Source organism: Coprinopsis cinerea, assembly GCF_000182895.1.
Source record: "Coprinopsis cinerea okayama7#130 chromosome 6 map unlocalized cont3.6, whole genome shotgun sequence".
Lineage (NCBI taxonomy): Eukaryota > Fungi > Basidiomycota > Agaricomycetes > Agaricales > Psathyrellaceae > Coprinopsis > Coprinopsis cinerea.
In genome coordinates, this window is record NW_003307539.1 from 663,275 (window position 1) to 687,166 (window position 23,892).

General features: G+C 52.0%; 10 protein-coding genes across 10 annotated transcripts; 5 read left to right on the forward strand and 5 right to left on the reverse strand.

Annotated features, from left to right (window-relative positions):
* Positions 1–210: 210 nt before the first annotated feature.
* CC1G_06946 (hypothetical protein) lies at positions 211–1,920 on the reverse strand. Its single transcript, XM_001837688.2, has 4 exons — positions 1,727–1,920; positions 1,185–1,672; positions 584–1,129; positions 211–521 (listed from the first exon to the last, which is right to left on the reverse strand). The coding sequence occupies exons 1-4, from the start codon at positions 1,899–1,901 to the stop codon at positions 420–422; spliced, it is 1,311 nt and encodes a 436-aa protein (XP_001837740.1). The 5' UTR covers positions 1,902–1,920; the 3' UTR covers positions 211–419.
* Positions 1,921–2,903: 983 nt separating this feature from the next.
* CC1G_06947 (copper amine oxidase) lies at positions 2,904–5,719 on the reverse strand (the record flags this gene model as incomplete). The annotated part of the gene is made up of 8 exons (XM_001837689.1): positions 2,904–3,196; positions 3,252–3,361; positions 3,429–3,948; positions 3,999–4,192; positions 4,242–4,704; positions 4,760–4,922; positions 4,974–5,144; positions 5,207–5,719. The coding sequence occupies 8 exons, from the start codon at positions 5,717–5,719 to the stop codon at positions 2,904–2,906; spliced, it is 2,427 nt and encodes an 808-aa protein (XP_001837741.1).
* Positions 5,720–7,926: 2,207 nt separating this feature from the next.
* Positions 7,927–9,019, forward strand: CC1G_06948 (hypothetical protein; the record flags this gene model as incomplete). Its single annotated transcript, XM_001837690.1, has 2 exons — positions 7,927–8,781; positions 8,840–9,019. The coding sequence occupies 2 exons, from the start codon at positions 7,927–7,929 to the stop codon at positions 9,017–9,019; spliced, it is 1,035 nt and encodes a 344-aa protein (XP_001837742.1).
* A 1,324-nt stretch (positions 9,020–10,343) lies between these two features.
* Positions 10,344–11,502, reverse strand: CC1G_06949 (hypothetical protein; the record flags this gene model as incomplete). The annotated part of the gene is made up of 6 exons (XM_001837691.1): positions 10,344–10,854; positions 10,911–10,985; positions 11,035–11,069; positions 11,124–11,183; positions 11,237–11,368; positions 11,425–11,502. The coding sequence occupies 6 exons, from the start codon at positions 11,500–11,502 to the stop codon at positions 10,344–10,346; spliced, it is 891 nt and encodes a 296-aa protein (XP_001837743.1).
* A 1,638-nt stretch (positions 11,503–13,140) lies between these two features.
* On the forward strand, positions 13,141–15,737 carry CC1G_06951 (hypothetical protein; the record flags this gene model as incomplete). The annotated part of the gene is made up of 11 exons (XM_001837693.2): positions 13,141–13,503; positions 13,555–13,694; positions 13,743–13,791; positions 13,845–13,941; positions 13,992–14,138; positions 14,192–14,249; positions 14,303–14,720; positions 14,774–14,924; positions 14,981–15,174; positions 15,224–15,355; positions 15,412–15,737. The coding sequence occupies 11 exons, from the start codon at positions 13,141–13,143 to the stop codon at positions 15,640–15,642; spliced, it is 1,980 nt and encodes a 659-aa protein (XP_001837745.2). The 3' UTR covers positions 15,643–15,737.
* Positions 15,738–15,872: 135 nt separating this feature from the next.
* CC1G_06952 (hypothetical protein) lies at positions 15,873–17,576 on the forward strand (the record flags this gene model as incomplete). Its single annotated transcript, XM_001837694.2, has 7 exons — positions 15,873–16,046; positions 16,096–16,165; positions 16,220–16,566; positions 16,618–16,779; positions 16,826–17,176; positions 17,231–17,404; positions 17,475–17,576. 7 exons carry the CDS (start codon positions 15,873–15,875, stop codon positions 17,574–17,576), a joined length of 1,380 nt encoding a protein of 459 aa, XP_001837746.2.
* Positions 17,577–17,978: 402 nt separating this feature from the next.
* Positions 17,979–18,720, reverse strand: CC1G_06953 (hypothetical protein; the record flags this gene model as incomplete). Its single annotated transcript, XM_001837695.2, has 2 exons — positions 17,979–18,059; positions 18,121–18,720. 2 exons carry the CDS (start codon positions 18,718–18,720, stop codon positions 17,979–17,981), a joined length of 681 nt encoding a protein of 226 aa, XP_001837747.2.
* Positions 18,721–20,324: 1,604 nt separating this feature from the next.
* Positions 20,325–20,801, forward strand: CC1G_15546 (hypothetical protein; the record flags this gene model as incomplete). Its single annotated transcript, XM_002910959.1, has 1 exon — positions 20,325–20,801. One exon carries the CDS (start codon positions 20,325–20,327, stop codon positions 20,799–20,801), a length of 477 nt encoding a protein of 158 aa, XP_002911005.1.
* A 133-nt stretch (positions 20,802–20,934) lies between these two features.
* CC1G_15547 (hypothetical protein) lies at positions 20,935–22,973 on the forward strand (the record flags this gene model as incomplete). The annotated part of the gene is made up of 1 exon (XM_002910960.1): positions 20,935–22,973. The coding sequence occupies one exon, from the start codon at positions 20,935–20,937 to the stop codon at positions 22,897–22,899; it is 1,965 nt and encodes a 654-aa protein (XP_002911006.1). The 3' UTR covers positions 22,900–22,973.
* Positions 22,974–23,184: 211 nt separating this feature from the next.
* On the reverse strand, positions 23,185–23,841 carry CC1G_06955 (inositol metabolism protein Opi10). Its single transcript, XM_001837697.2, has 2 exons — positions 23,537–23,841; positions 23,185–23,477 (listed from the first exon to the last, which is right to left on the reverse strand). Exons 1-2 carry the CDS (start codon positions 23,763–23,765, stop codon positions 23,272–23,274), a joined length of 435 nt encoding a protein of 144 aa, XP_001837749.2. The 5' UTR covers positions 23,766–23,841; the 3' UTR covers positions 23,185–23,271.
* Between the last annotated feature and the right edge of the window lie 51 nt (positions 23,842–23,892).

Below are 23,892 nucleotides of genomic sequence, written 5' to 3' on the forward strand. Positions count from 1 at the left end.
AGAGCTCAGAGTCAGAAGCTCTCGTCGAGTAAGTCTGCACTTTTTCAATCATGTCAGGATTCCTCCAGAGAGCCAGAGAGATCACACCATAGTATATCCGTCTTCCGACTCGGATGGCATAGTCTTCTCAACTTGCATGGATACCAAGGCTCAACGATGCCCAAGGATCTCCCGAGTGGAGCAGAGAACCATAATCAAGCAGTCTCAAGATGGACAGGTCAGTGTGGCCGTTACATTGCCAAAAACCGTACAATACATGCTCCTCTTGTGCCTAGCTACACCCCTATTATCAGTACCAAATGTCGTCAGATCTATTAGTACGAAATCCAGAGAGTTGGTATCTGGGTATTAATCAAGAACTAAATAACAAGTAGCAGTAGCATAAAGTGTCAAACCCAGGTGTATGGTATACAAACAGATCATTTCTTCAACAACTTGAACAGCGCGTTGACACCATCGAGACCAAAGCCGTCAGGAGGGTAGCACACATACATGGGCTCGTGCTCCGAATCGAATTTCCTCTGCAAGCAGCAAAATAGATTAGAATGACGATGAAAGCCAACGTCAAGACGTCATCACTCACCCTGAACTCTCCCCTGTTAACCAACTTGGCCGACGAAGCCACCTTCTTATACGTCTTACTCAACGCCTTCACCTTCCATCCACCGAGGTTTTGGCCTGGTTCCAACTCGGGTGCAGCGCTGATACCGAAGGTCACCGCAACACGATCTTCATCCTGCAACGTCGACACCTCGCTTGACCGCTCGTGCGTGCGAGGTGTGGAGACTTCGGAAAGGTTGTTCGTGCTTGCGGGCGAGAAGACATCAGAAGACTCGCGCGATGACGGCGGCTCCACTGCGGTCGAGCTAATGGAGGCCTCCGAGGTGGCGTCAGAGTCTGCTGCCAATGACGATTTGATACCGTCGGCGAGTTTGGCGGGGTTCGGTCCTTTGCCATTGACAGATGACGCAGGGGTGGTAGGCCTTGACGGGTTCTCTTCGTACAGGTCTTTGAGAGCGGTGTAAATGAGTGCTTCGGATGTTCCCTTGGGTGCGTGAGGGAATGACACGGCGTTCTTGATTTGCCATGAACGTCCTTTGATAGGGGTGAGGATGAGGAGGCCAACGATCTACAGCGAATACATCAATACGGACGCCCTGCGTACAAAAACGGTATGTGCGTACCTTGAAGTCATCTTGCCTAGCGACCCAATAACGACGATGCTTCTCGTCAAGCCAAGGCTGCAAGCTCGTCGAAGCAAGTTGCAGGCCGCTACGGCTAGCCTTCCACTCGCCAATTCCATCTTCTACCGCCTTGCGATCCTCCGGTGTCCACTGGTCACTTCTAACCTCCGACACAGAAACATTGTACTTCTCAGCTCGATTGAGGTTCTTCTTCAAATCCTTGACGACGTGCTGGCCTTCTTGACCCTTGGCATCGGGCGAGGTGAGCTCAATGAGGTGAGCGGGATCGATGTAGTCCTCGTAGATACACGAAACTGTGCACCAACCAAACTCCTCGCCGCCGAGAACTTCTTCCAGGTCGCGGTCAACACAGGCCCATACGACGTGGAGACCTTGGCTTTCTCCAAACTCGATGAAAGCCCGTGCCGTAGCAGGGAGGGCTTCTGGAGACGAGACCAACGGGTTGCCCCAGCCGAAAATGTACTTGTCTGCCACGTGTTGTTGAGCGCAAGTGTTGCTATGCGGAGCACTAGAGGACGTACCTCTTGTCATGTATCCCTGAACAGGAACGAATTCAGATTCCGGAATGGGGACTTCAGGCCTCCAGATCTTGTAGCGCTCAAACTCGAGCCAGGCCGTTGCGCTGGACGAGCCGTACTGAGCGACGAGCTCGGCAATTGAAGCTTTGTCGTGGTTGCCTTGGGATTCAATGGTCATTGCTGGATAGCGAAAGCAGGATGCAGATTGGTGACGCCAGGGTAGAGCCGATGGACCACTTATAGTGGTCAAAGGATTAGTCTGACGTCATAGCTCGAGCAGAGGTCGGAGGGAGCGCTCCTCTGCACCTCGGTGTTCATCACCAATGACATGGAGCAGTGTAATGGAATTGCTAGTCCTTTGACTGCGGTATTGCGTAGAGGTCGAGCGTCCGAAAACGCGCACGGTGGGGCTAGGGAGCAGCTCCTGACACTTGCTTGAACATATATATAATCACGCTGGTACTGCTCGATCGTTTCGCCCGAGTCTTGTGTCGCCGGGAATCCATACCGCACTGAAGGTTGTGCCAAAATTACTTTTGACTTGTAAAATGCTTCCGGAGCAAGCACTGAGTGTATAAATAACGATGAGGCATTGAGGCTCCAGGGGGAAGATGTCGCAGCTGCATTCTTTCCCTGGAAAAATATAGAATCTATCAGAAATGAAAAGACACGCATTCGAGAGGCCAGACTCACTGAAGCTCGCTTCCGCAGCGCCAAAATATTCTCTGTTAGAAGTGCACGACTTCAACTCGAGACGATGTTTGCCTTAACGGAGTCTGAGGACAAATCGCTCAGCCCGGCCGTTCCATGACTTTTCGATTGAATTCCGCCATGGTAAAGGCAAGCCTAGATGCCTCATAAGCATGCAGAGAGGGGTGTCGCCAGGCCTCATGGCTAGGTGTTGGCTTGGGAAGAGCTACGTCGTCGTCGTTCTTGTCCAACAGCGCGCTTTCGACCTGACGAAGGCGCGATGCACAGCCACTAGATCACCTCGACCATACCAAACGCTGGTTCGAACACAAGGAAAGCAAAAAAGAAATTTGTATTTATAGTCTAGATTAGGTTCGTGTATAACGGAAGAATATCATCTCCACATCTAAATTTGAAGCACATCTACTATCGTTAATTCATCTTCTACTGCATAATGATCATCTAAAGAATCATACTTCGTCTAAAGCGTCTAGCAGTTGCCGCAAGGAATATGGTGAGGCATCTTGCTGACGGTAGCGCCACCCTCATACTGGGTGTAATCATCCTCGACGATGAGAGGAGTGTAGCAAACATCAGTCTTCTTGCCGTAGTTGTCCACAACAGGCTTCTCGCCAGTGAGGTCGATCTCGATTTGCTGGAGGGTCTGGCGGGTAGGATCGCTGAGGAGGTAGTTGTGGGGGCTGAAGACGACCGAGGATTGGGCAGTGGACATGAGGGTGATGGGGAGGTCACCGGTGTGGGGCAAGTGGTGCATGCCGAGGTCTGTGATAATTAAGTTAGACGATGGTGGTAGAAAGGGTGGAGAAAGGACGCTCACTGAACCAGAGGACGATATCTTCTTGCTCGAGGTTCTCGCCATCAAAGAACTTGCTGAAGTCGACGAGAGGCTTGCCGCTGTCCATGTTGTTGGTGCTGTGCGTCAAGTGCCTGGCAAGGGAAGCAGTGTCAAAACCGGAACCGGGATACCAACTAGGGTGAGTGAAAAGAAACATACCTCTCAGTGTCCTTCTGCTTGGTAACATACATGTGGTGGGTAGCGAAATGCATCGAATCCTTCACGATAGAAGACTTCTGGACGGTGGAGTGGATGGGAGTACCGTGGCCAGGCATGATACGGTAGCCCGGATATTCACCCCAGACGTTGGGAGCGTCCTTGTTGATGATTGCGTACATGTTAGCACCATTGGGAGCCCAGTTGATCTTCGCATCGTCTTCGCTCTTGAGGATGGAGCGTTCAACCTTCATGGTGCTGCGTTCACCGTTGGACCAGGGGTAACTCTCGACGGTAGGGACGAAGGATGTGGTCTCGAACGAGTTCTTGGTGCCCTTGATATCGAGATCAGCTTTGAAGGTGAGGACGTGGTCGTGCATGGAGCCAGAAAGGTGCTTCTGAATCTTGTAGCCATAGTCTTCATTGCCGTAGTAGTAAGTGGACTGGATGTAACCGGAAGCACGGACGGTGACTTCAATGCTGCCATCAAGAAGGAAACTGTAAGTGAAGGCGTAGTCGTAGTCTGTAATCATGTGAGTACTGGTGCGTAAGAATGAAGTCGAGATCACTTACTGCCGATGGTGGAAACAAAGCGGAGGTTGAAGACGATGTTCTTGGTGACGGTAGCCATCTTGCCGGTGGTGTGCCTTTGGATAGGGAAGCCAGCGTCGGACTCGAAGAGACAGATGCTGTCAAAGTTGGTGGTGGTGTTGCCGTTCATGTGAAGACTGGTGTCGAGATAGTCGGCGTTCCAGGGGCAGTCGTAGCTGAAGGCAGCAGGTTAAGAGGATGTCGAGAACGAGCAAACCCACTCACCCCTTGACAAGTTCATAGACATAGGGACCGAAACCGTAGTATGAATCCAAGAAGGCGGTGTGAGCGGACTTGGGGTCGGAGCCAGCATAATGAGCGAGAGCTTCCTCAAGACCAAGTTCGTAGAAGATACGCTCGCCCTTGTACTTGATGTCGTAGAGGGTGACAGCGACATCCTTGTTGAAACCGATGTAGAATTCAAAGTCCATCCACTTGACGTACTTCTTCTCCTTGTCGACGGTCCACCGCTTGTGTGTCTGGAATTGGGCGGGGGGAGCTTCGTAGTCGTAAGGGAGGATCTCGCCAGTGCGGTTGGTCATCATCGACTGGGTAACAAAGGTCTTCTCGGTCCTGACAAAGTCGGGCTTCTCCCAAGCAGCGCGGAAGGCGGCGGCGCTCTCGTAGAAGATACCACCGTAGTAGATGCCAAGTAACTTCCAGCCAGCGGGGTCACGACCAGTGATGTCTAAGAGACATGAGTAAGCATGTACGGAGGAGACATAGGAAGACCATCGACGTACCGAGCTTGAGGTAAAGACCCTGAGGAACGAGCGTTTCAACAGAGTGGACACCGACATCCTTGGGGGCAAGTCGGAACTGGGCCCATTCAATAATCCTGCCATCTTCCTCCCAAAGGGGGTCGATGGATTGCAAGCTGGACGTGGCGCTGGTGGTGTTGATGTACTGAGATGATGTCAGGACGTATGCTCCCAGAGGGGGCAAGGAGAGACTCACTGTTCCCAACAAGTCGAGGGTAATGTCCTGAATCTCTTCGCAAAGCTGAGCCTTCCACTTGCTGCGAACTGAGTTGTCGTGGCGGTAGTTGAACTGCTTGGACGTGCCCTTGTTGTAGTAGTATGTCAAAGGCTCGACCTTCGTCTTCTCGGAGACGGGGAGAGGTCCAACCTAAAGCGACAGGGAAGAAGTTAGGAAGTGAGAACGCGAGTCAATGGGGCAGAAAGACTCACAATCCAATCCTCGTAGTAAGGGGTCTCAGTCGCACCAAAAGAGATGGCGACACGAGCATACCGATCGGGGGGAGGACCGTCGCCATCAATGTAAGCAACAGCCTCGGTCTTGTTGGGCATAACCTGCTCGACGAGGTAGACGTAATTGTCCCAAAGCCCTTTCTTGTCATACGAAGTGAGGTTCAAACCGGAGGCGGGGTCATGGACGTAGCCGAGAACAGCGGTCACTTCCTCGTTGGTCAAACCGCCCCAGATGTTCTCCTTGGGAGCCTTGCCGACGAGCGTCTTGGGGGCAGGGCACTTGTCCCAGTTCTCTCGGGCGAAGACAGAGGCGAGACCGCGGCGTGAGTGCATCGAGTACGCATCGAGTTCCTCTCCAGTGCGCTTGGAATGCATGGAATAGGCATCGAGCTCTTCTCCCGTGCGCTTGGAGAAGGGACTGTAGCTGGGAAGTGCGGAGACGACAGACGAGCCAGCGAGAGCTGACACGAGAAGGGTGGAAAGCCACGTCATGGCTGGAGACCGAAGACCGTGCAGAGAAGACCGGTGAGTAGCAGTGGGGAAGATGAACTCCTGCTGAAGAAACCTGGCCAGAAACTGAAGGGCATTTATAGTACAATGAACCTAGGAGTCGGGTGCCGCCGCTGGGCGCAATGTTCTTCGATAAGCAGAAGACATTATCTGCCAGGCACCCCCTCTGGTAATCGGTGGAGGCTTATCGACTTATCTGGCGATACGACGATAGCAAATTTGCTCAAGATTTTGACCGCCTAAACACTTGAGGAGCCACTATCCGATTCGTGTTCTGTCCTGAGTTGTCCACGAAGCAGCATTCGACGAGGGACACATTGCCGGTGCCGATATATGGTGTCGACTAAACACGAAGAAAATTAGTACATACAAGAGACGCGCGCTTGCCAATTTCGCCAGCGGCGCTGTTTGCTCCTATTTGCTCTGTCGGCAACTGCACCCGCGTGATGCCGCAGGAAGGGGGGGACAAATGCCTGCGGGAAATGCCTCAGACTCGCCAGAGATTGTCGTGTTTCTCGATGAGATAAGATTCTCAGACTATGGGCAGCCAATCGGTGCACATCGAAGAGTTCATACCGGTCTAGATATCGATAACGCAGTGACGACTTGGATGACCGGTACCGTTTGCAATCTCAAAAGCCAATAGTCCCCACAGATATCGATAACCAAATGATTAGGCCCATAAATCCGCCCAGAAATGTTATGGCTGTGCGCATAGAGACATTTACGCAGCTTTTGAAGGTTGCCCTTCTAGCTGGGATCCAGGGAGAATCTCGAGCCCATCTCCGACACAGAGTATCGAGAAATGAGAATTGCGGTGGTCGTGAACCAATGGAGACCTAGTGGGGCTTATCTATGGCCGAAAAGGTATGTTTGAAATAACCGATTTCCTTGCAACTGAGTCCGGAGCGCCAAGCGCGTCGGCAGCCTTGCGAAGCCTCGAACCAAAACGGGAAAGATGCCAACCATATTTGGGTATGGCCTCCCTTCTGGGTGGAATGGTCAGGGTTAGTCTGACCTGGTTCATTTCGGATAAAGGGGTAGGTGGCTCAGTACCCGTACCTCCCTGACTTTAAGACTATTTCCTTTCAATTTCTTACTGTATAAGTACAAACCTTCCATATTTGATCTGTGGATGTGACAGGACGTCAGTGTAGATGGTGTGTTCAAGTGACTCGAGTCGGGGAACTTCACGCACGGCACCTCCTAAGCAGCTTCCATCGGTCAGCATTCTATTTCTGTTTCGTGATATGGCATTTACGCTCACGCAATCATGCGGTCCATTACTCCCATTCCGATGTTGTCGTCTTCGCTTTCGGTACTCGTACTACATCGTTCTCGCTCCGTTCTGAATTAGCACATCTCTTTCTCTAGGCCAGTCCGACCTCTCGGCAGTGCTGGTAATGGAGATGAGACATGCGATGCAATGATGTGCTCAATACATTGTCGATCACGGCCGCAGTTGGTGGTCCAAGCCTCGACAACTCGAATCGTTCTTCGAGTACCGGCTTCTGCCTAATTGACAAGTATAAGCCCAGAGATTCAGAGGTTCCTGGTACCGCAGGTGCGTGAACTGCTGAGCAGCAGGAATGCCTGACAGGATCTCTTATCGAGGCTCTTCTGGTGATGGCATCATTTCATTAGCATTCTGCTCATCTTCTGCCAACTGCCGCTAAACCTCCGACATGAGCGCTCTCAGCGGTGATTCAAGTTCAAATGTTAAACTGTTTGTGGGCGGAGGAGCACTGGCCGATCTATGGAACACGATTTTGGCTCTTTGTGGGTGACAGCTATTTCAAATTCATCTTCAAATTCATCTTCTTTCCCGTAAACGGCGTACACACTGCATGCTATTCTCGCCAGCTAGAATCTACCGTTTTTTTCCTTATTCGTATCCACATATGTTCTATCTTTTCTCCCCCGTTGATTAGTATACCGTAACGAACAGATCATCATTCTTCAGGCTTTCTCGGTCTTACCGTATGGCTAAGTTCACTGTCGTGTCAGATAACCCCTCCGACCGAGGTGTTCAAAAGGGCACCACGTATTCCGTAAAGATGAAGCCTTCCAACCCTTCTCCTCACCGCTCGTGCATACGGCGCTCAGTAACACTCTTTTCGTAACCCTCACAACCATAACTATCCCCGACCCAAAGCGACTCCAACGGCCACAGCCTGAGCGCATTTATAATGCCCATCAGTATCACCGCGACCCTGAACCACCTCAGGCAAAAGCGACGCAAGTCTCAACTACGGCTCTCGACTTCTGCCCCTCCACTATGGTCGCTCGGGAACATGGACTTCACTGAATTCGACCCGGCCAAAGACTGGGTGAAAAGCATCGTCGACCAACTCTCCGTCCCTGACGACAAGTACCTCGGCCTCAACGAGCTCTTCGACCCCGCGCTCGTTGAGTTCTATGTCGAGTCTTCCGAGCCTGCCGCCAACAGTAAACCTTCCTCCTCTCCGGGAGGGGATGCCACGGAACCATTGGACAGACTGAGGAACCTCGTCCTCGCTGTCGAGTTCCACCGCTCACCGGCCAAAACGGACGTTTTCTGGCACGGCGTCTTCACCGTCGCAGAGGAGCGCCAATGGCTACGGAAAGCTCGAGGAATCTGCAACGCATGGGCAGAGCTCTACCTCAACGGTGTGCCCTCTGACATGCACCCTCGGATGCTCACTGGTATTGCCGGCGCGCCGAGGGACGACGAGTGGGTCGCAGCCTCCCTCGCTGCAGGGCGCTTATATTCCTTGGGGTACGGCTACTCGTCCTATTCCTGGGATAAGCTCATGCAGGGCCTGGGCGACCGCGCCAACTGTGACAGCATGCGCCTGGGATCATGCGTCCAACTTCTCGCCGGCGGACAGAAGATCAAGCAGTGGATATACGGAACAGGCCCAGTCTGTGAACCTGGCAAGTTCGCGGGATGGCTGCAGAAGCCCGAGAAACCCTTCGGTGAAGCCTTTTGGCAATCCATACTCGACAACCTCGAGACACAGCAGGTGCATGCGCTGTCTCCTCAAGTTTCAGAATTACTCAAGGTAGGTCAATCACGGTTATTTTTGTGTTGCCTTTGCTGACTGTGAGGTGCACTAAAAGGCGACTCGCGAGCACCTCATGAACGACGGCCCCGATCTGACGAGCGAACAAGTCACTGAAATTATCTGGCCAAAGCAGCTGCTGGAGGAACTGAAGGAGGTACCAGAAGTACCCGATGAAAGCCCCAATCGAAGCTCTGATGCGACAGAGTCACCCAGTCGGCCTGCATCACCAACATGAAACCCTGACACACCTACTCACTTTTTTACGTTCCATTGCTTCTTGGACTGGTACTTTCTAATGCTAATTGCTTTGATATCTCTTATTGATACCCTAGGACTTGCTGAATCATGCCATTGTAAACTTGGTTATCTGTATAAATACTCGATCACTATCACCATGCACTGCGCCGCAGTGGGCCCCAGCCACGCCGTACTCAGCCCACTCCCCGCAGGTCGGTACCATAACCGCAGCCCTTTGTCCAGAACCACCACCATGAAATCATTTTCGCCTCACTCCATATTCCTCATGTTGACTTTCGTCCTCCTCTCAGCCTCCATAGCAAGCGCTTGGAAACGCGGGGAGTGCGAGAGCGACGACGACTGTAAAGGGTTGAAACGAAAGACAAAGTGTTGCTATACCAGAGCGGTAAGTCTACCCTAAAACGCCAAAAACATGCGGCACTGGTGTTGACGAGACGCCACTAGACGAGAGGAGAGCCACCCGGAAAGTGCATGACGAAGAAGATGTGCTCGTTGGTCTCATAGTCGGACTCGAGCACAGTTCCTCAGCAATACAACACACCAAGCATGCATTCCATACGCAATCTCCAAAGGCGGGCCACACAATCATATCGATGGGAGAGGTACCAGGAGGAGGGGTAGTCATCCACCACCGGGTACAGGGTGCAACCAGAGTAGACGGGCATTAGGCGGGGGCGATCAATCAGAATCGCGATGCAATGTAAAGAGCATAACGTCAATTCTATAGTGCGATGGTCTGCAGTAAGTGACAGACCAAGTGAGCTAGATACAACCCAACCACTAAAGTTGGGTCGCAATTCAACGGGGCATAGGGGGCGGAAATGTACAGTGTACAACGGGGGTGTCCGTAGGGATAGCGAATTGGATGAAGCTAATCGAAAGCACAGGTCCAGCGAGTCCAAAGCAAGATGAACAAGTACTTTAGAAAGCGGGTATAAAGCGATGTGGAGAAGTGGGGTTAGAAGGTACGACTCGGTGGTACGTTGCGGATGTCCAGCCAGGGAAGGTTTTAGTATCGCACACGAAAGGTGTCCGTAGTAACTACAAGGGCCATTCTTAATCAAAAAGAACAAGAGGCCCAAAGAGTTCAAAAGTCGCGAAGAAAGGTATCGCAATAATGATAGGTCGAAAAAAAGGGAAGAGTCCAACCCGGCTGGCTGATGAAGGTAAAAGGGTGTCCAATGCCCATGCATGGATGTGAAAGGACGAGTGTGTTCATCATGATATGTACATCGTTGCGTCGGTCGTGGCCATCGTCGCTATTGTCGTGAGGTCATCATCCTAGTCTGGGGGGGATTCATTTAGAAAACAAGCAAGACGGCCAGGCTGGCTAACAACGACAACCGCACGGGTGCAGTTGTGAAGATAGCAGAGCTCTCCTCGATAGAATCGCTGGTAGGTGCCGGTTCTGTTGCTGAAGATGCTGAAGCTGGTGTCGAACTGGATCTTGCGCTTCCAGCAGAAGGGGCGGACGAGGCTTCTTCAGACGCAGAGGAAGCGGTTGTGGGAGCTGGAATCCTGGAAGTAATGAACCCTGAAGACGTAGGCAATGACGATGAGCTCGACGAAGGGGATGGAGGTGGAAGTTCTTCTTCTGGAGAAGGCGATGGCGTTGGTTCAGGATCCGACGGAGGAACGGGTGTAGAAGTGAAGGAGTCACTCGTCGTAGGTGCAGTTGGGGAAGGTGCACCAACAGTGATAGTCGATAGAACGGTCGTAGACGGACGAGGGGTTGTCAGAGAAGAGGGGACGGGTATCGATTCGACGGCAGAGGGTAATGGTTCCTCAAAGGAGCCCGTCATACGATCAAGACTAAAGTGTATGGCCGATTAGATAGTTCAATTGAAGATCCATCGACTTTTGCTTACCGGAACCAAGGAGACCACGACGTGTAAGGGCCCGTCTCATTAACCATCAACTCCACAGACGTGAACGCGATGTAACTGAAAGATGGTCAGAATAGGTTTATTCCGGAGCGCTAGGGAAACATACTAGGCATCGGAGTCGGGTCCCGCAGCAGGATTGGGCTATGACGCGAGGTGGGCATGAGTTGGAGCTTGAACGTCACAGGTACGACTTACAGTGAAAGTGAGCGAACGGACGGCGCTCACGTCAACTGGCTTCAATCTTTGGACAAGTTGCTGTAGAGTGTGATGAGAACGATACTGGAAGAAAGACGCAACCTCAGACGCACCTGGTCACCAGTATAGAGTCCAACAGTGACAACGCCGATGGCAGATAGTAATGGAGCTCGTCCATCGTCCAACCAAGTTACAGTGCAGGGCTCACCGCCATGGCAGGTGGAGCCGCTGAACGGTTCTACGACCTAGAGAGTGATCCAGGTCAACCCAGAAGCCTTTGCTTAAGCGCCAGAATACCCACATAGAGACCGGCTTTCACGAGCGTTACACCATGAAAGGCCAATAGGAAGGTTACCAGGGTAAAAAGTAGCGATTCCATTGAAGAAAAGAATGTGGGGTTTTGGTTCGAAAAGAGCGTATTGTGTGTTGAAAAAAGTTGGTGCTGATGTTTGAGTTAAAAAGCTTGAGGTTTTCTTGAGATTTTCGACGAAAAGCTAATGCATAGGCAGAGCGGGAAGGAGAAAGAAGAAGACAAGGGAAGAGAAGGCCGTAAAAGGTCGTTGCACACTTTTCGTGGTCGTCGTCGTCAAGTTCAGTCCCGCGTCATCTCCACAAATCAACCATAAATAGCCGCCAAGCCACGTGCCCAGCCAACGGGCGCACTCTCCGTTTCTCATCCGTTCCGATCCAAAAATCGTCTCGCGCGACGCGAACCATGTTGCAAGCCTGGATCGCAGTCTTTGGCACTGAGCCTAGGGCATTGGCGCTCATTGGCGCTCTCCGACGTCGACAAAAAGCGCAGTATGAAAGCATGACGGCCCAACTGTCGACAAGCGCTGAGTTGATGTGGGATGGTCAAGTAACCATCAGAACGAGATGAGAGAGCGAGACGGCAGCAAAGGGATGATAGATTTCACACCAAGATCATGTTTTCAGTGCTGACAGCGAGTCCTGACTGAAGAAATCATCGGTCAGAAAAGTCCTGCGTCTGAGCTTCCTTTTTCAATGAAACATTTACCATGATATGCTCAGCGTGTAATTAACGGAGGCCGTGGCATCTTGGGCTCTGCGATTCGCGAGCATGGAGAGAGTCCAAGCCAGTTGAGGAGGAGGGAGTGTTGACGAGGGCTTGAGTTTTGACTTGCTGGTGATTCACGTATGAGGGTCTAGAGGGAGGTGAAGGCAAGGAGAGAGTGCATGACTGGTCTCGATGCTGGCATGCATGGGCGGGGGGTTGAATGTTGCCCAATGACGACAGGGATCTCTGGACTCCTGTCCAGGAAAGAACATCGAAGCTTCTCTGCAAGGCTCTCCTTTGCTATCTCGGATGCACATTTTACAAAGAGGGAAAAAAATGCTCTCAGCTGAGAAACGGGGGAAAGATCGCTCCTGGCTGTTAATACCCTCCACGTCAAACTCAGACAGAAAGGACCACCGCAATAATTCATCAACCATAAATCGACTGAACCTCGACCCATGATATCAAGGTTGTGTCACCAATAATAGGACTTCAGCGCTCACTTGTAAGGGCATCATGCAGCCTGAGACAGACTTGTGACTTTACAGCGCCCATCGAGGGTTTATGTCGTCGTTTCCGAGTCACCCAATCAAAGGATTTCAGGTAACTGAGAACCTGAGTCGATTGGGAAGTTGCAGAGATTCTGGCGATTCCTGCCTCCGAATTCGTTTCATCCTGTGAGGCTTTGGAGTAGGAAGTGGGCGGTTATCTACAGAAACGCGAGTCCGACCCAAGAAAGCTACTAAACGATTCCAAATGGCTGTTGAAGCACATACTCGCAAATGGACTTATCTTTAACGGAGAGCCATGAAGTCTAAACTGGACTCTGAAACCCATGTGCCAGTTCATATGTTGTGTTTTTTGGAGAGTACTGAATTTGAATCTGAGGGCGCGATCAATACGATGAGAAATAAGCGCCGTCCATCAGACGCGAGGTGATGTCAATCGAAGGCTGTGATCGCAGGTCTACCACCAACCGCCACCATCTCAAGGTCCAAGATGCAACTTGGAGCAGAAGACACAAGCTCCATAGAACTCCTCTGCAGTCTAGCCGCCGTCGATACAGAAACTGCGCGTCGGGTCTTCCACAAACATGGCGGGGACATGAACAAGGCTGCGGAAGCGCTGTTGGGGGGAGATAAAGGCGAAGACCACTGGTCGACCCAAGTTCAACGCCATAACACCCCGGAGAGCAGCTATTACGAAAATGCACCAGGACCTCCGATACAAGTTACACCTGCGCCAGCTGGATCCGAGATTGACTTGACGGGAGAATCGGACCCGTATCAGACGATTCCTGCAGCTAGTTTTGGTCCGAGTAACAGGGCTCCAGATCCAAATTGGCAAATGGTGCCATCCAACGTACGTTTCTCTGACCCGTCTGTGGACCAAATACCAAGATGCCCCATATAGCTTGCAGTATCATCCACACCCGCTGGGATCAGCCAAGAAGACCAGAGTTTGAACGACGCAATAGCAGCAAGCTTGAACGATTTCAAGTCCGAGGAGAAAGACACATTTGAACTGACTCAGCATGTTCGTGAAGGGGGACGGTATGTCTGCTTTCAGTGTTCAATTGTCTGGTACTAAGAGCCCATCAGGCCTGTCGCGCTGCGACCTGAATCTCCTTCATTGGCCTGCGCCGCACTAGTTTGTTCTTCCTATCCAGCAACAACCCTTTGTCGTACTCAACGCGCGGATAGGTGGTTCAAGCACTATACCATGTCCCTCAAGTGCGAGCAGCCGTTGCGCAAATCGGTTTACCTGACGTACCCTCGGACGTCGCTCTCAGCCATTCTGGTACGTGTGGAAAGCTTAACTGGCCCTACGCTGCTGATGGCTGTTGCTAGTTCGTGCTGTCTGGAACTTGGTCGAGCTCTTTACGAACATGGACTTGGCGCAACTGGCTGTTATTGTCGACGTGGAGGTGTTACCATCCCTCGTGAAGGAGGAAGAGATGGAGAAGACGGGAGATAATCCTTCAGACCGTGCGGCTGGTGTGTTGATTCCCTTCTCATTTAGTTTGATCAACCGTGCTGAGATGAAGAAGCCATGCTGAATAACCTTGGCGGTACACTGGAAGAATACCTCTCTGCCCGGACTGAATTGTCATAGGTCTCCGCCACTTCTTCAGAATCGTACTCTGACATGTAGAAAACAGAATCCCCCTCTTTAACTTCACCCATGTCAACGTCGAGCTCATTAACCGCCTCCCTCGGAAGGTCAGCCGAACAACAATTGGTGGGATAGTCAAGATCGAATTCGATGGAACCGAGAACGATTTGATTCAACGGCTTTCCTCCATCCTCTCCCGCTATGAAGAGGGGAAATCGTCACACGACGTTATAGTCGACCCCTCGCAAATGCTTGCATTTAATCTTTCTCGACATGTCGCCTCGACCGGAACTACACAACGAAAGGCGGATGCCGTCCCACTGAACTATCCTAAGACATTCTATCTGGATAGGTTCATGTTCCGAAACCTCGAACTGGCGAATCGAAAGAAGGCGCAGGAACAACAATACCAACGGGAGATCCAAGATCTGACGAGTCAGAGGGAGGCGCTTACCACGTTCGATGTACGTCCCGCCCATTCATATGGTCATTCGTCGTCTGATTGTTCTCTTTGAAGGGCCGGGACGCGATACAAGATTTGAAAAACTCGATCTACTACTACGAGAAAGTAGCCCACGCGAATGGCGACCAAGCGCGGCAGCAAACCTTGGACTATACCGTAAATCAGCTGAAGGACGTCTTGACCATGGTTGAAAGCAAGGTAGAGGGTAAGTTGGCTATTGCGGTATTCGACGATTTGGACACTAGAAGCTTATCCGTCCAGGTATTGATCGCAGGATACAAGAGCTAGAAGCGCTAGCTGCGGATGTGTACAATGTCCCTGAACTCCAGCAGTTCCGATATGACCTTCGCGCTGTCCTGATGCATACCGGTCTGCCTGGAAGAAAGCAAATGTACTCCTATGTCCAGGACGTGGAGGGCGTATGGTGGAAGACTTGTGACTACGAGGTCACAGAGGTCAGTACCAAATTACATGGGGACCAAGAAGATGCTCATACCTGGACAGGTCACTGAAGAAACGGTCCTCACGGACCCAGCAGGGCTACACCTGTCAGCCGGACCTTTCCTCTTACTTTACAGCATGCATCTATCAGACGAAGAGCTGCGACGCCCAGTTCAGTGGCCTGAAATCTTCGCGGTCTGTATCTCCTTTGTCTTTCAGCGTTCCGTCTTGGTTACTTAGCCTGTCTTCAGAAACCAACTGAAGAAAATAACCGCAAGTTCCTGTCGATGCTTCCCCCAGAGATCGCGAGCAAGGCCAAGAAGCGTCGCTCACTACCCATACCGCCCACTACACCTCGCTCGACTACTCCATCCAGGACGGGCCAGTACCTTTCGCCACAGCGGTCGGCGACTCTGGGGCCGCGTCCGAGTCCCGTTAGTCGATCCAATTCCAAGGTTTCCGAGACGATGACAGTGGATTAGTGGAGCACCCCTCGATTTTTTGTACTATGATATTGGACTTTGCTGTATTACACGACACATGTATAATCACGATATGTACAATACTACCGCCTTGGCCAGAAATATGGTTTCGGTACCGGGTGTACGACTCGATGATTGACGCTGTTTGCCTACCTACTCGGTCGCGACTTGTCCCTCAACCACCACCACCACCGCCAGCGAAACCTTATTAATTATTCTCGACAACGACGATGGTTTCAGCAGAGAACCTCAACTTTGACGTCCTCGACTTGATCTTCTCTTATCTTTCTGGCCAAGATCTCGCGTCCATCGCGCTGGTCAGCCGAACCTTTCTCGCTGGTGTCCTACCGTCGTTGTACAGAAATGTCTGGTTTCGACTTCGTGAAGGAAAGGCATATGCAGCGGTGAGCAAACTTGGATACACGTACAAGTAAAAGTACTGAATACTGCTAGGGTCAAGTTATATCGCCGTTTGCTGTCATCTTGAAGCATCCTAATCTGGGAGCCTATGTTCGAAGCATCGGTGAGCTCCAGTCCTTCCAAATTCCTGCCCACAACCTCAAAACTATATACTCAGACATCGAAAGCGTACCGTACAGCATTTCAAACCACATAACCCGGCAACCACATCCTACCTTCATGAGGGAATGTGCAAAGGCAATGGCCCAATGTCGAAACCTGATGACCTTCAAATGCAGTCTCCCAAACGTCGTCCCCTCGTTCCTCACCTCCCTCCAGAGCAAGCAGCGGCTGACGACGTTGAGGATATACGCGAGCCTGACGACGGAGCAGACGAGGCTGCTGAGCAAGATCCAGGGCGTGGAGAACTTGGTGCTGGAGTTTGCGTCGTGGAATGTGATTGATGCGTTGCCGCGGTGGGTGGAGAATGGTTTGTCCAAGTCGTTAAGGTCTCTGGCGTTTTATGTGAGTTTAACTTGACTTGTTGGGTCGGGGGAAGACTAATTGTCCTTGCAGATGACCAATGAACTCAACACGGAGACACTTGAGAGGATCTTGGAGCAGGTCCCGGAATTGGAGGGTCTTCATGTCATGAGCTGCGCCCGAGTGGACCATGCAGCGACACTTAAGCTGCTCAAGTACACACCCGAGTTGGAGCATCTGTCCATGTCTGTTACAGTGCGTCTAGTCTCCTCTTCTTCTACCCGTTCTCATAAGCCTGCAGGAGAATATTGGCGCGCTGCCACTTTTGCCACCGACATTAAGCAACCTGCGCTCGCTCTGCATCGACGCCAAGTACTCCCGCGCCAACTCACCCGTCCCCGGCATTCTCCAGACGATCCTGGACTACTTCAAGGGCTCGGCCTGCCAACTCTCCTCCTTCTCATTGAAGATGCCCGACCGCAAGATCGGCGTGGGCCATCCCTTTGTCAAGAACTTACTGGAGATGTTTGGATCATCCCTGAAGCGAATGGCCTTTATTGACTGTCATCTGGAGTTTGAGTCGTTGCGGCTTATGAGCAAGAAGTGTGTGCAGCTGGAGAGGTTGACGGTTGTGGTGCCCCCGAAAGACATCGTGGGTCTTTTACCTTGCCTTTGCGATCCGCGATGCTGATGGTTTCCTTCTCAGTACTCGTTTACGGACGCGCTCAAGCCTTCGAAGTCCTTGAAGACTCTCATCAATCTCGACAATAATCACCATGTACATGGAGTACGCCCTCCCATCAACCAAGAGAACGTGGAACACATGTTCGAATGCATCACTTCTCTCCACACAGTAGTCAGTGACAAGCGGGTATGGGTGGTACGTTGTCCTTTTGTCGTAAATTGAATACAACGTTGTTGACTCGAGCTCATTTCTTCCAATGTTTTAGCGAAAAGAGCTGGGGCATGGTTATGTCCATGCCAAAATCGAAAGGCGATTACCTCCCGGGCCACGTTCGCTGTGGTTCTTACCTTCTTCGAGCAAGATTTGAACAGCTGTTGGTTCGCTGGGTAGAGTTTAGGTGGAGTTGAGGGCCGATCAGTGCGCTATTCTTGTTCCATGGCCAATACCTCCGCGTCCATTGGATGCGAAAAGCTAAACTTCGTGTCCAACGAGCTGGATTGACACAGAAGGCATTACTTCTCGTCTCGGTCCTTTGTCGGTTCGGATATGACGCTGTTGGAAACGGATTTACCGTCAATGCTACTGCGAAGTCCCATTGAAATGCTCTCCGAAACACCGAAGGGATTGAAGGGTAGTGAAAAGAAGATGAAGTGGTATACAGATGTTACTGTACAGATCAGACTATTATACTAATACAACGGGCAATGGATGTCCCGATAATTTGCTTTGATTTTTACCACCAACGTTTAGCGTTGGCGAGGATTGATTGTCATTGGGTGGAGATGACCAACCCAGCACTGGCGACGGCGCCAACAGCTAGAGTGCCAGCGATGAGGGCGCGGACTTTCGGCTAGATAGCACATGATTAGATTAGCGCGCGCCCCACTCAAATGAAGCGAAAGAAAACATACCGGGTCATTGGTGGGTTTGCGATGTTTGTGCGGCCGTGAAGGGCCATCGAAGATGAAGAGTTGTGGTTGGGCCGCCGTATTCCCGACTTTATTATGATCCGGTGATGAGGGTGAAGTAGATTGAGAGGAGGTATGCGAGAGTCGAGTCACAGCAGGGCTACGGCCTTGTCTTAGACCTTCCCTTGAATCCATGAGCACAGAGGAAGGTGGCCGACATGATGGACCGTCGAAAACCTCGACGACGATGTGTTTGGGGAGGGGAGACGCAGCGCGGGGGCGTGGCCGTGGCTCGCTCAACGGAGAGGTGGGCATGGCGGCGAATGGAGGTGTGCGTGGTAGGGGCTGCCGCCGTGCAGGGGAAACGGTGCGTTCGCGCTGTAGGTGTACTGGTGCATCGAAGATATCGAATACGGGAGGGATCTTCACTTCTTTTATGTGGAGGGTCACTCTCGACGACGGTGCAGGTGAGGAGGACTGATGCCGTCGGTGCGAGGAAAAGCCGCCAGTCGTCGACGAGCGGCTCGCAGGTGGCGGCTGGGACATCGAACGGCCCATCTGGCCTATTCTCGAGACGGCCTGTCGTGTTGTTGCGGTGGGCATGGGTGGTTGGGAGTATATGGAAGGTGAGGTGCTGTATTTGGGAAGCGGGGTGGCGGTTCGAAAGGATCTTATAGTCACTCGTGTCCGTGGGATTGCTTCTTCAAGGTTGACTCATTCGAAGGGGAAGGGGAGACAGAGAGGTCGTGGATAAATCCTCCTGGTGGACACGGTGAATGGAAGATGGATTCCTTTCTGGATAGTGCGCGAATAGTAACCCCAAGGATATTACCTAGAGGGTATGACTCTGTTGGGTCGTGACCACGACGAAAGCCAAGCACAAGACTTTTTCGTGCGTCGCGAGGGGTTTCTACGGGTTGATGGAATCGGCCGAGTGAGCACCCGGATGGGATTCGGTTGTAAGTTCTACCGTCGGCAGGTGTCTACTGAGGACTACACTCTACCATTAGTTTGGGGTGCGAGAAAGGTACATCCAGTTGAATACATGTGTGAAGAAGACTAAGTACTCGCCTTCTGTGAACTCCAAGAAGGGGTCAAGCGGCGCGAGAAGGCGAGTTCTGGATGTCTGGGTCGTCTGGCGCAGCTCTATCGAGAGTAGTCATACCCAAGGACACAATTACTACAATGGCTATTGTAGAACCCGGTTGAATGCTGGGACCAGCGGCAAGCGGCCACAAGCGCTCAAGAGTTGGGCCACGGGTCTTGAGATAAATTGTGCCCATGCTGCCTCGTGCTTGCCGATGATGAAAAAGCTGCTTTGGAAATGAAGCGTGAAGGATCACAAGTGTCCTAGTATGAAGGCATGAGATTAACGCGGACCCCTTGAATACTAGAAAACCCTGAAGAAACGTTGGCTTAATGAGGGAACAACATAGGCGCTCGTGTCGTTCGGTTCAATATGACTACGGCGAGAAGTTCCTTGCCTGTAGGGCTTGGAAACAAGGTGAAACGAAGGGATACAGGATGTCGTCACTGTCAAAAGCCATCTTGGCGGCAATCAGGAACCCGGGCAAGTAGCCGGTGGCCAAGATCACGGCCGGAGATTATTTGTTTCAGGCGGTGAACGCAAATAAAGCAGCACAGCCGCAGCTTCCAAGGACTGCCTCTCCTCTGTTGTTCTTTAACTTCCACCATCGCGGCATCGCCTATATTGAATTCCTTGTTGTCTGATCCTCCTTCAACGTCAGTTTCTCAATAAACAATGATTTACAAGGTTCAAGAACAAAACCCAAAAGTCATTCCCATGGGCGCCTTATGACCTCCAATGTGTCTTGTGACCAACTGGTGCACGAAAATTCCTTCGTATTGTTTTATCTGACAGTTTCCAGTCCGCAGAGCACCATTCCTAACGTCAGTTTCACAAGAAAACCCCTCGATTCGTCATGTCGGTGCACTTTCGGGGCCTAATATGTCTCGTTGAAACCAAAGTTCTGGCCAAGCCTTGCCTCGTTTCTGGTCTCTGCAATGAGGCCTACACGTGTTCTACCTCGATTCCGACTTCCGATCGATAATAAGCTGGGACTGAGTTAATAACCTGCGTGTGCACTTAAATTAGTCTGCGGACGGCCACCATGAGGACTGTCTCTCCCCGTTCATATAAAACCTCGGACTCGGGGGTTAACAGCCTCTCTTCAATTCACCCACCCATGCCTACTCCCACAACATCACCAATAGCTGAGCCAGCGCCTTCCCCGCTACCACAGTACGGCTTTGGGCCGGATGTGCACTTCAAGACGCTGATCAAGAACAACCGCTTCCTCTACCGAGTATATACGCCAAAGGAGCGCTCACCGTTTGCCGACGACTCAGATCCGTTCCTGGTAGCGCCCAAGTTTGATGAGCTCTATGCTCGAACGCCAGTCGAAGTTACCTCGCAATCGATCGTCGATCCAGCGGAAGCTTCGTATGCCGATGTCGCCAGGCATATGGATTGGACGACCAAGTCGACCTCGGTTTACCTTTCAGCATCGTTCAGTTTTGCATGGTCGATATGGGAGGCTTTGAGGCGGTACCACCAGGGGATGAAGAAGGATGTGGAGATTGCAGTCATTGATGCTTCTGCCCTTATCGGCAGGGCTGCGACTGCTGTCGAGATGCTGCAAAAGGGAACACCTGAAGAGTAGGCCGTTGCATCGATTACATTGGTTTGGGCACTGACGTTCTTTCAGGCGGAGTCCACAGCATGCAAGATGGAACAGGTTCTCTCAAGAATCTCAAAGCGTTCTCATCTATGGCTTTATCCCAGTATCTGCCGTCATGAGCTCAATCCCCCTCCTTTCCCTTCTCGAGCGACTTCCATCATATCTCCTTCGAACGAAAGCACAATTCGTGCATGGAAACCCCTTGGACCACGTCGCATGGAACTACGCAGATAAGAAGCAGACCTACCGCCAATTCTGTCAAGAGATGTCGACTCGATTCTTTAACATTTCGCAAGAAATCCGGTTCCGAGATGCAACTGGAGGCTCGTTACGGCTGGCCCTAACATTCCTCCGACCATGGTTCTACTCGATGATCCTGAAAGACTTCAACCTTGCCGTCTCCACCCTTCGAGACCTCGCCATCATCATCGCCCATTGGGGAGGCCAGTGGTGGGCACGCGACCACGCCGAGCTGAACAGTACTCTCGACTCCATGACTTTCACGCTGGGCGAAGAATTACTTCAACGGATCAAGCGTCAGGACATGGAGTCTTCAAAGCTCCAGGATACGGTCGAGACTCTGGAGAGGATTATTCGAACGCACGAGACGGAAAGGTTGACACAGCCTTCTCCTCTCGCGGAGACCTGTCATCAATGTGCATCCTCACCGATCACACCCTTGTCATCTCCCAGGGTCCGGCCAAGGCGTACGATGTCAATGAGCATCTCAGGGCCCAACCCTGCAATTCCGGCGTTTCACACTCCCATCACCCCGCCGGATTCTCGAAGGAACTCGTGGGTTATGTCAAGGCCTGGTTCGCCATCTCGACAGCCGTCGATTCATTTCCAACCTTTCACCCCTCCACCGGATTTCCCAGTGCAACGTTCCAGGGCTCCCTCCTTGTCACTGTCGCGACCACCACCGCTGTCTCCTCTTCCTGCAACTCCTCCTACACCTACGAAGCCTCTGCTTCCAGTTTCGACAGTTGATGAGCCAATCCCTGAGGTCGCCAGTCCCGTTGAGCAGTACGAAGCTCCGAAGACTCCAGTCCGATCGAAAGAGCGGGAGCTCTCTGAGGATTCAGGGCTGGTACCGGCTGGGTCCTACCTTCCCACTCCGCCCATGGAGCACGATGTCCCTCGAACCCCCATTCAATCCCGGATGAACCAAGTCGAATCAGACGACGGGATCATCCATCGTGCACAGGTTGTATCCGCACTTCCGACACCTCCTTTGGACTCGCTCTTCACCGAAGGCCTGCGAGCACGGACGCTGTCCGACGTGTCCTCGAAGGGACTCAGGATCCTCATCCCGTCTGCGCCGACCCGACTTGTCTTCCCTCCTTCTCCACAGCAGGACGGCCCTACTGAACTCGATCCTCAGGCAGCAGAAGGATCAACCCACTCGTCTCCCCAAACCCTCGCGTCACCCTTCTCCGAAACCCCCAGTAGAACCGACTCCACACTCCTCGAGCCCTCCACTCTGGGCTCTCCCATCCGCCTCATCGGCTCCAACGACTTTACCCGACTCCCTGCTGTCCCTGCCTCGCCCGCGGTTTCGTGGGGCAGTGCACCCACTCTCCCAGCATCGCCTGTGACCCCAGAGGGCTCGCCCACGGGTCAGGCGAAGTGGTTGAGCAAGGTGTCGTCAAAGACTTGGTGGAGTCCTCGACGGACGTTCTCCGGGTCGAGTTTGACGCCGGTGGAAGGGTCACCCACGTCCGCCTCGAGGAGTTCGTTATCGGAAGATGCGGTCAAGTCTCCTCACAGCGATATATCGCCCTCGAGTCCTCATGTGCAGGTTCGAACCAGGGAGGATGAGGTTAGGTATCTAACACCCAGACCTGGCGTGAAGATCCTCGCTTCTCCTATTATCCCATTGGAGTTGGGCGAGGACGCGGCGGAGGATGGGGTGGAAGTCGAGTATGACGACAAGGGCCGCGTGCGGGCTGTTCGTCGGCGTCGTCAGAATACGATTTTGGATACGGCCTCGACGGTCGTTACGGGCTTCCTTGTGGGGGCTTTTGTAACTTTGTTTTTGGTCTCGACGCAGCGGAGGACGCTGCTGTCTTTGACTTAGATCCGGTATTAATGTGCTGGGCACGGGATCGTGTATGTTTAAGATTCGTTATTGCTTTGCGTCGTTTTCCGTTGGCTTTTAAATAGCCTTTGTGTATGTATGTACAATAGTACCATTTTGTAGAACAGTAACCCTTTAGCACGGGAATGCAACATCTTATGTGTAGAATAGATAGATATGTAGAACCACCACTTAAGCTTTATGCCTCTGTACTTTTATATGCCCTATGCACTACGATTCATGATTTGCCATCCTCGCTTCAAGTTTCTCGGACGTCGAACGCAACCCTGTGGTTCCAAGACAAGAATAGTGGTATCTGCTAGTAATACAGGCTGTGGAAATACAAATTGAGCTTCGAAGAACTCGTCCAGACTATTCCTGCCTCTCCAAGAAACCAACCCCACCGGTTTTGAGTTTGTTCATAAAGCTTTCGTACCATTTGACGATGATGCTCATTGGGATCGCGACGTCGGCGCCGGGTGAGCCTCCTGTGAACCCGCTCAGGTAGTTGAGTAGATGTTTTACGACCTTTTCTGCGAGGATGACTGCGTCGGTCACTGTTGGTGGTTTCGTCAGAGCTACAAAATAACGTTGTTAGCACGCGTAAATATTTTGAGGTAAAGACGACGAGACTCACCATTCGACGTCAAAGCAGCGTTAACCTGACTCGCAGGCAAGCTAGCGATCTGCGTCTGTATCTGCGCCAGGGGCTCGATAGCCAATCCGAGGATAGCTGTGACGTCACTTCCTTGAGGAACGGCGGACTGCTGCGAGAAGACGTTTTGCGCGCTGGAGTTGGGCGTGGACGCTGAGGAGAACGTTCCCCGGAGACGGAATATCGCAGATGGTTTATCGTTCGAGAGCATTCCTAGGAGTTGGAACCCTTTTCCTGGCCAGAAGAAGTGGACTGTTGCGCCATAGCCGTCTGGGAATGGAACTAGGCGGTGAATGGTATAGGATTAGAACGAGCTTGTTTGGATGTGGATAATGGGA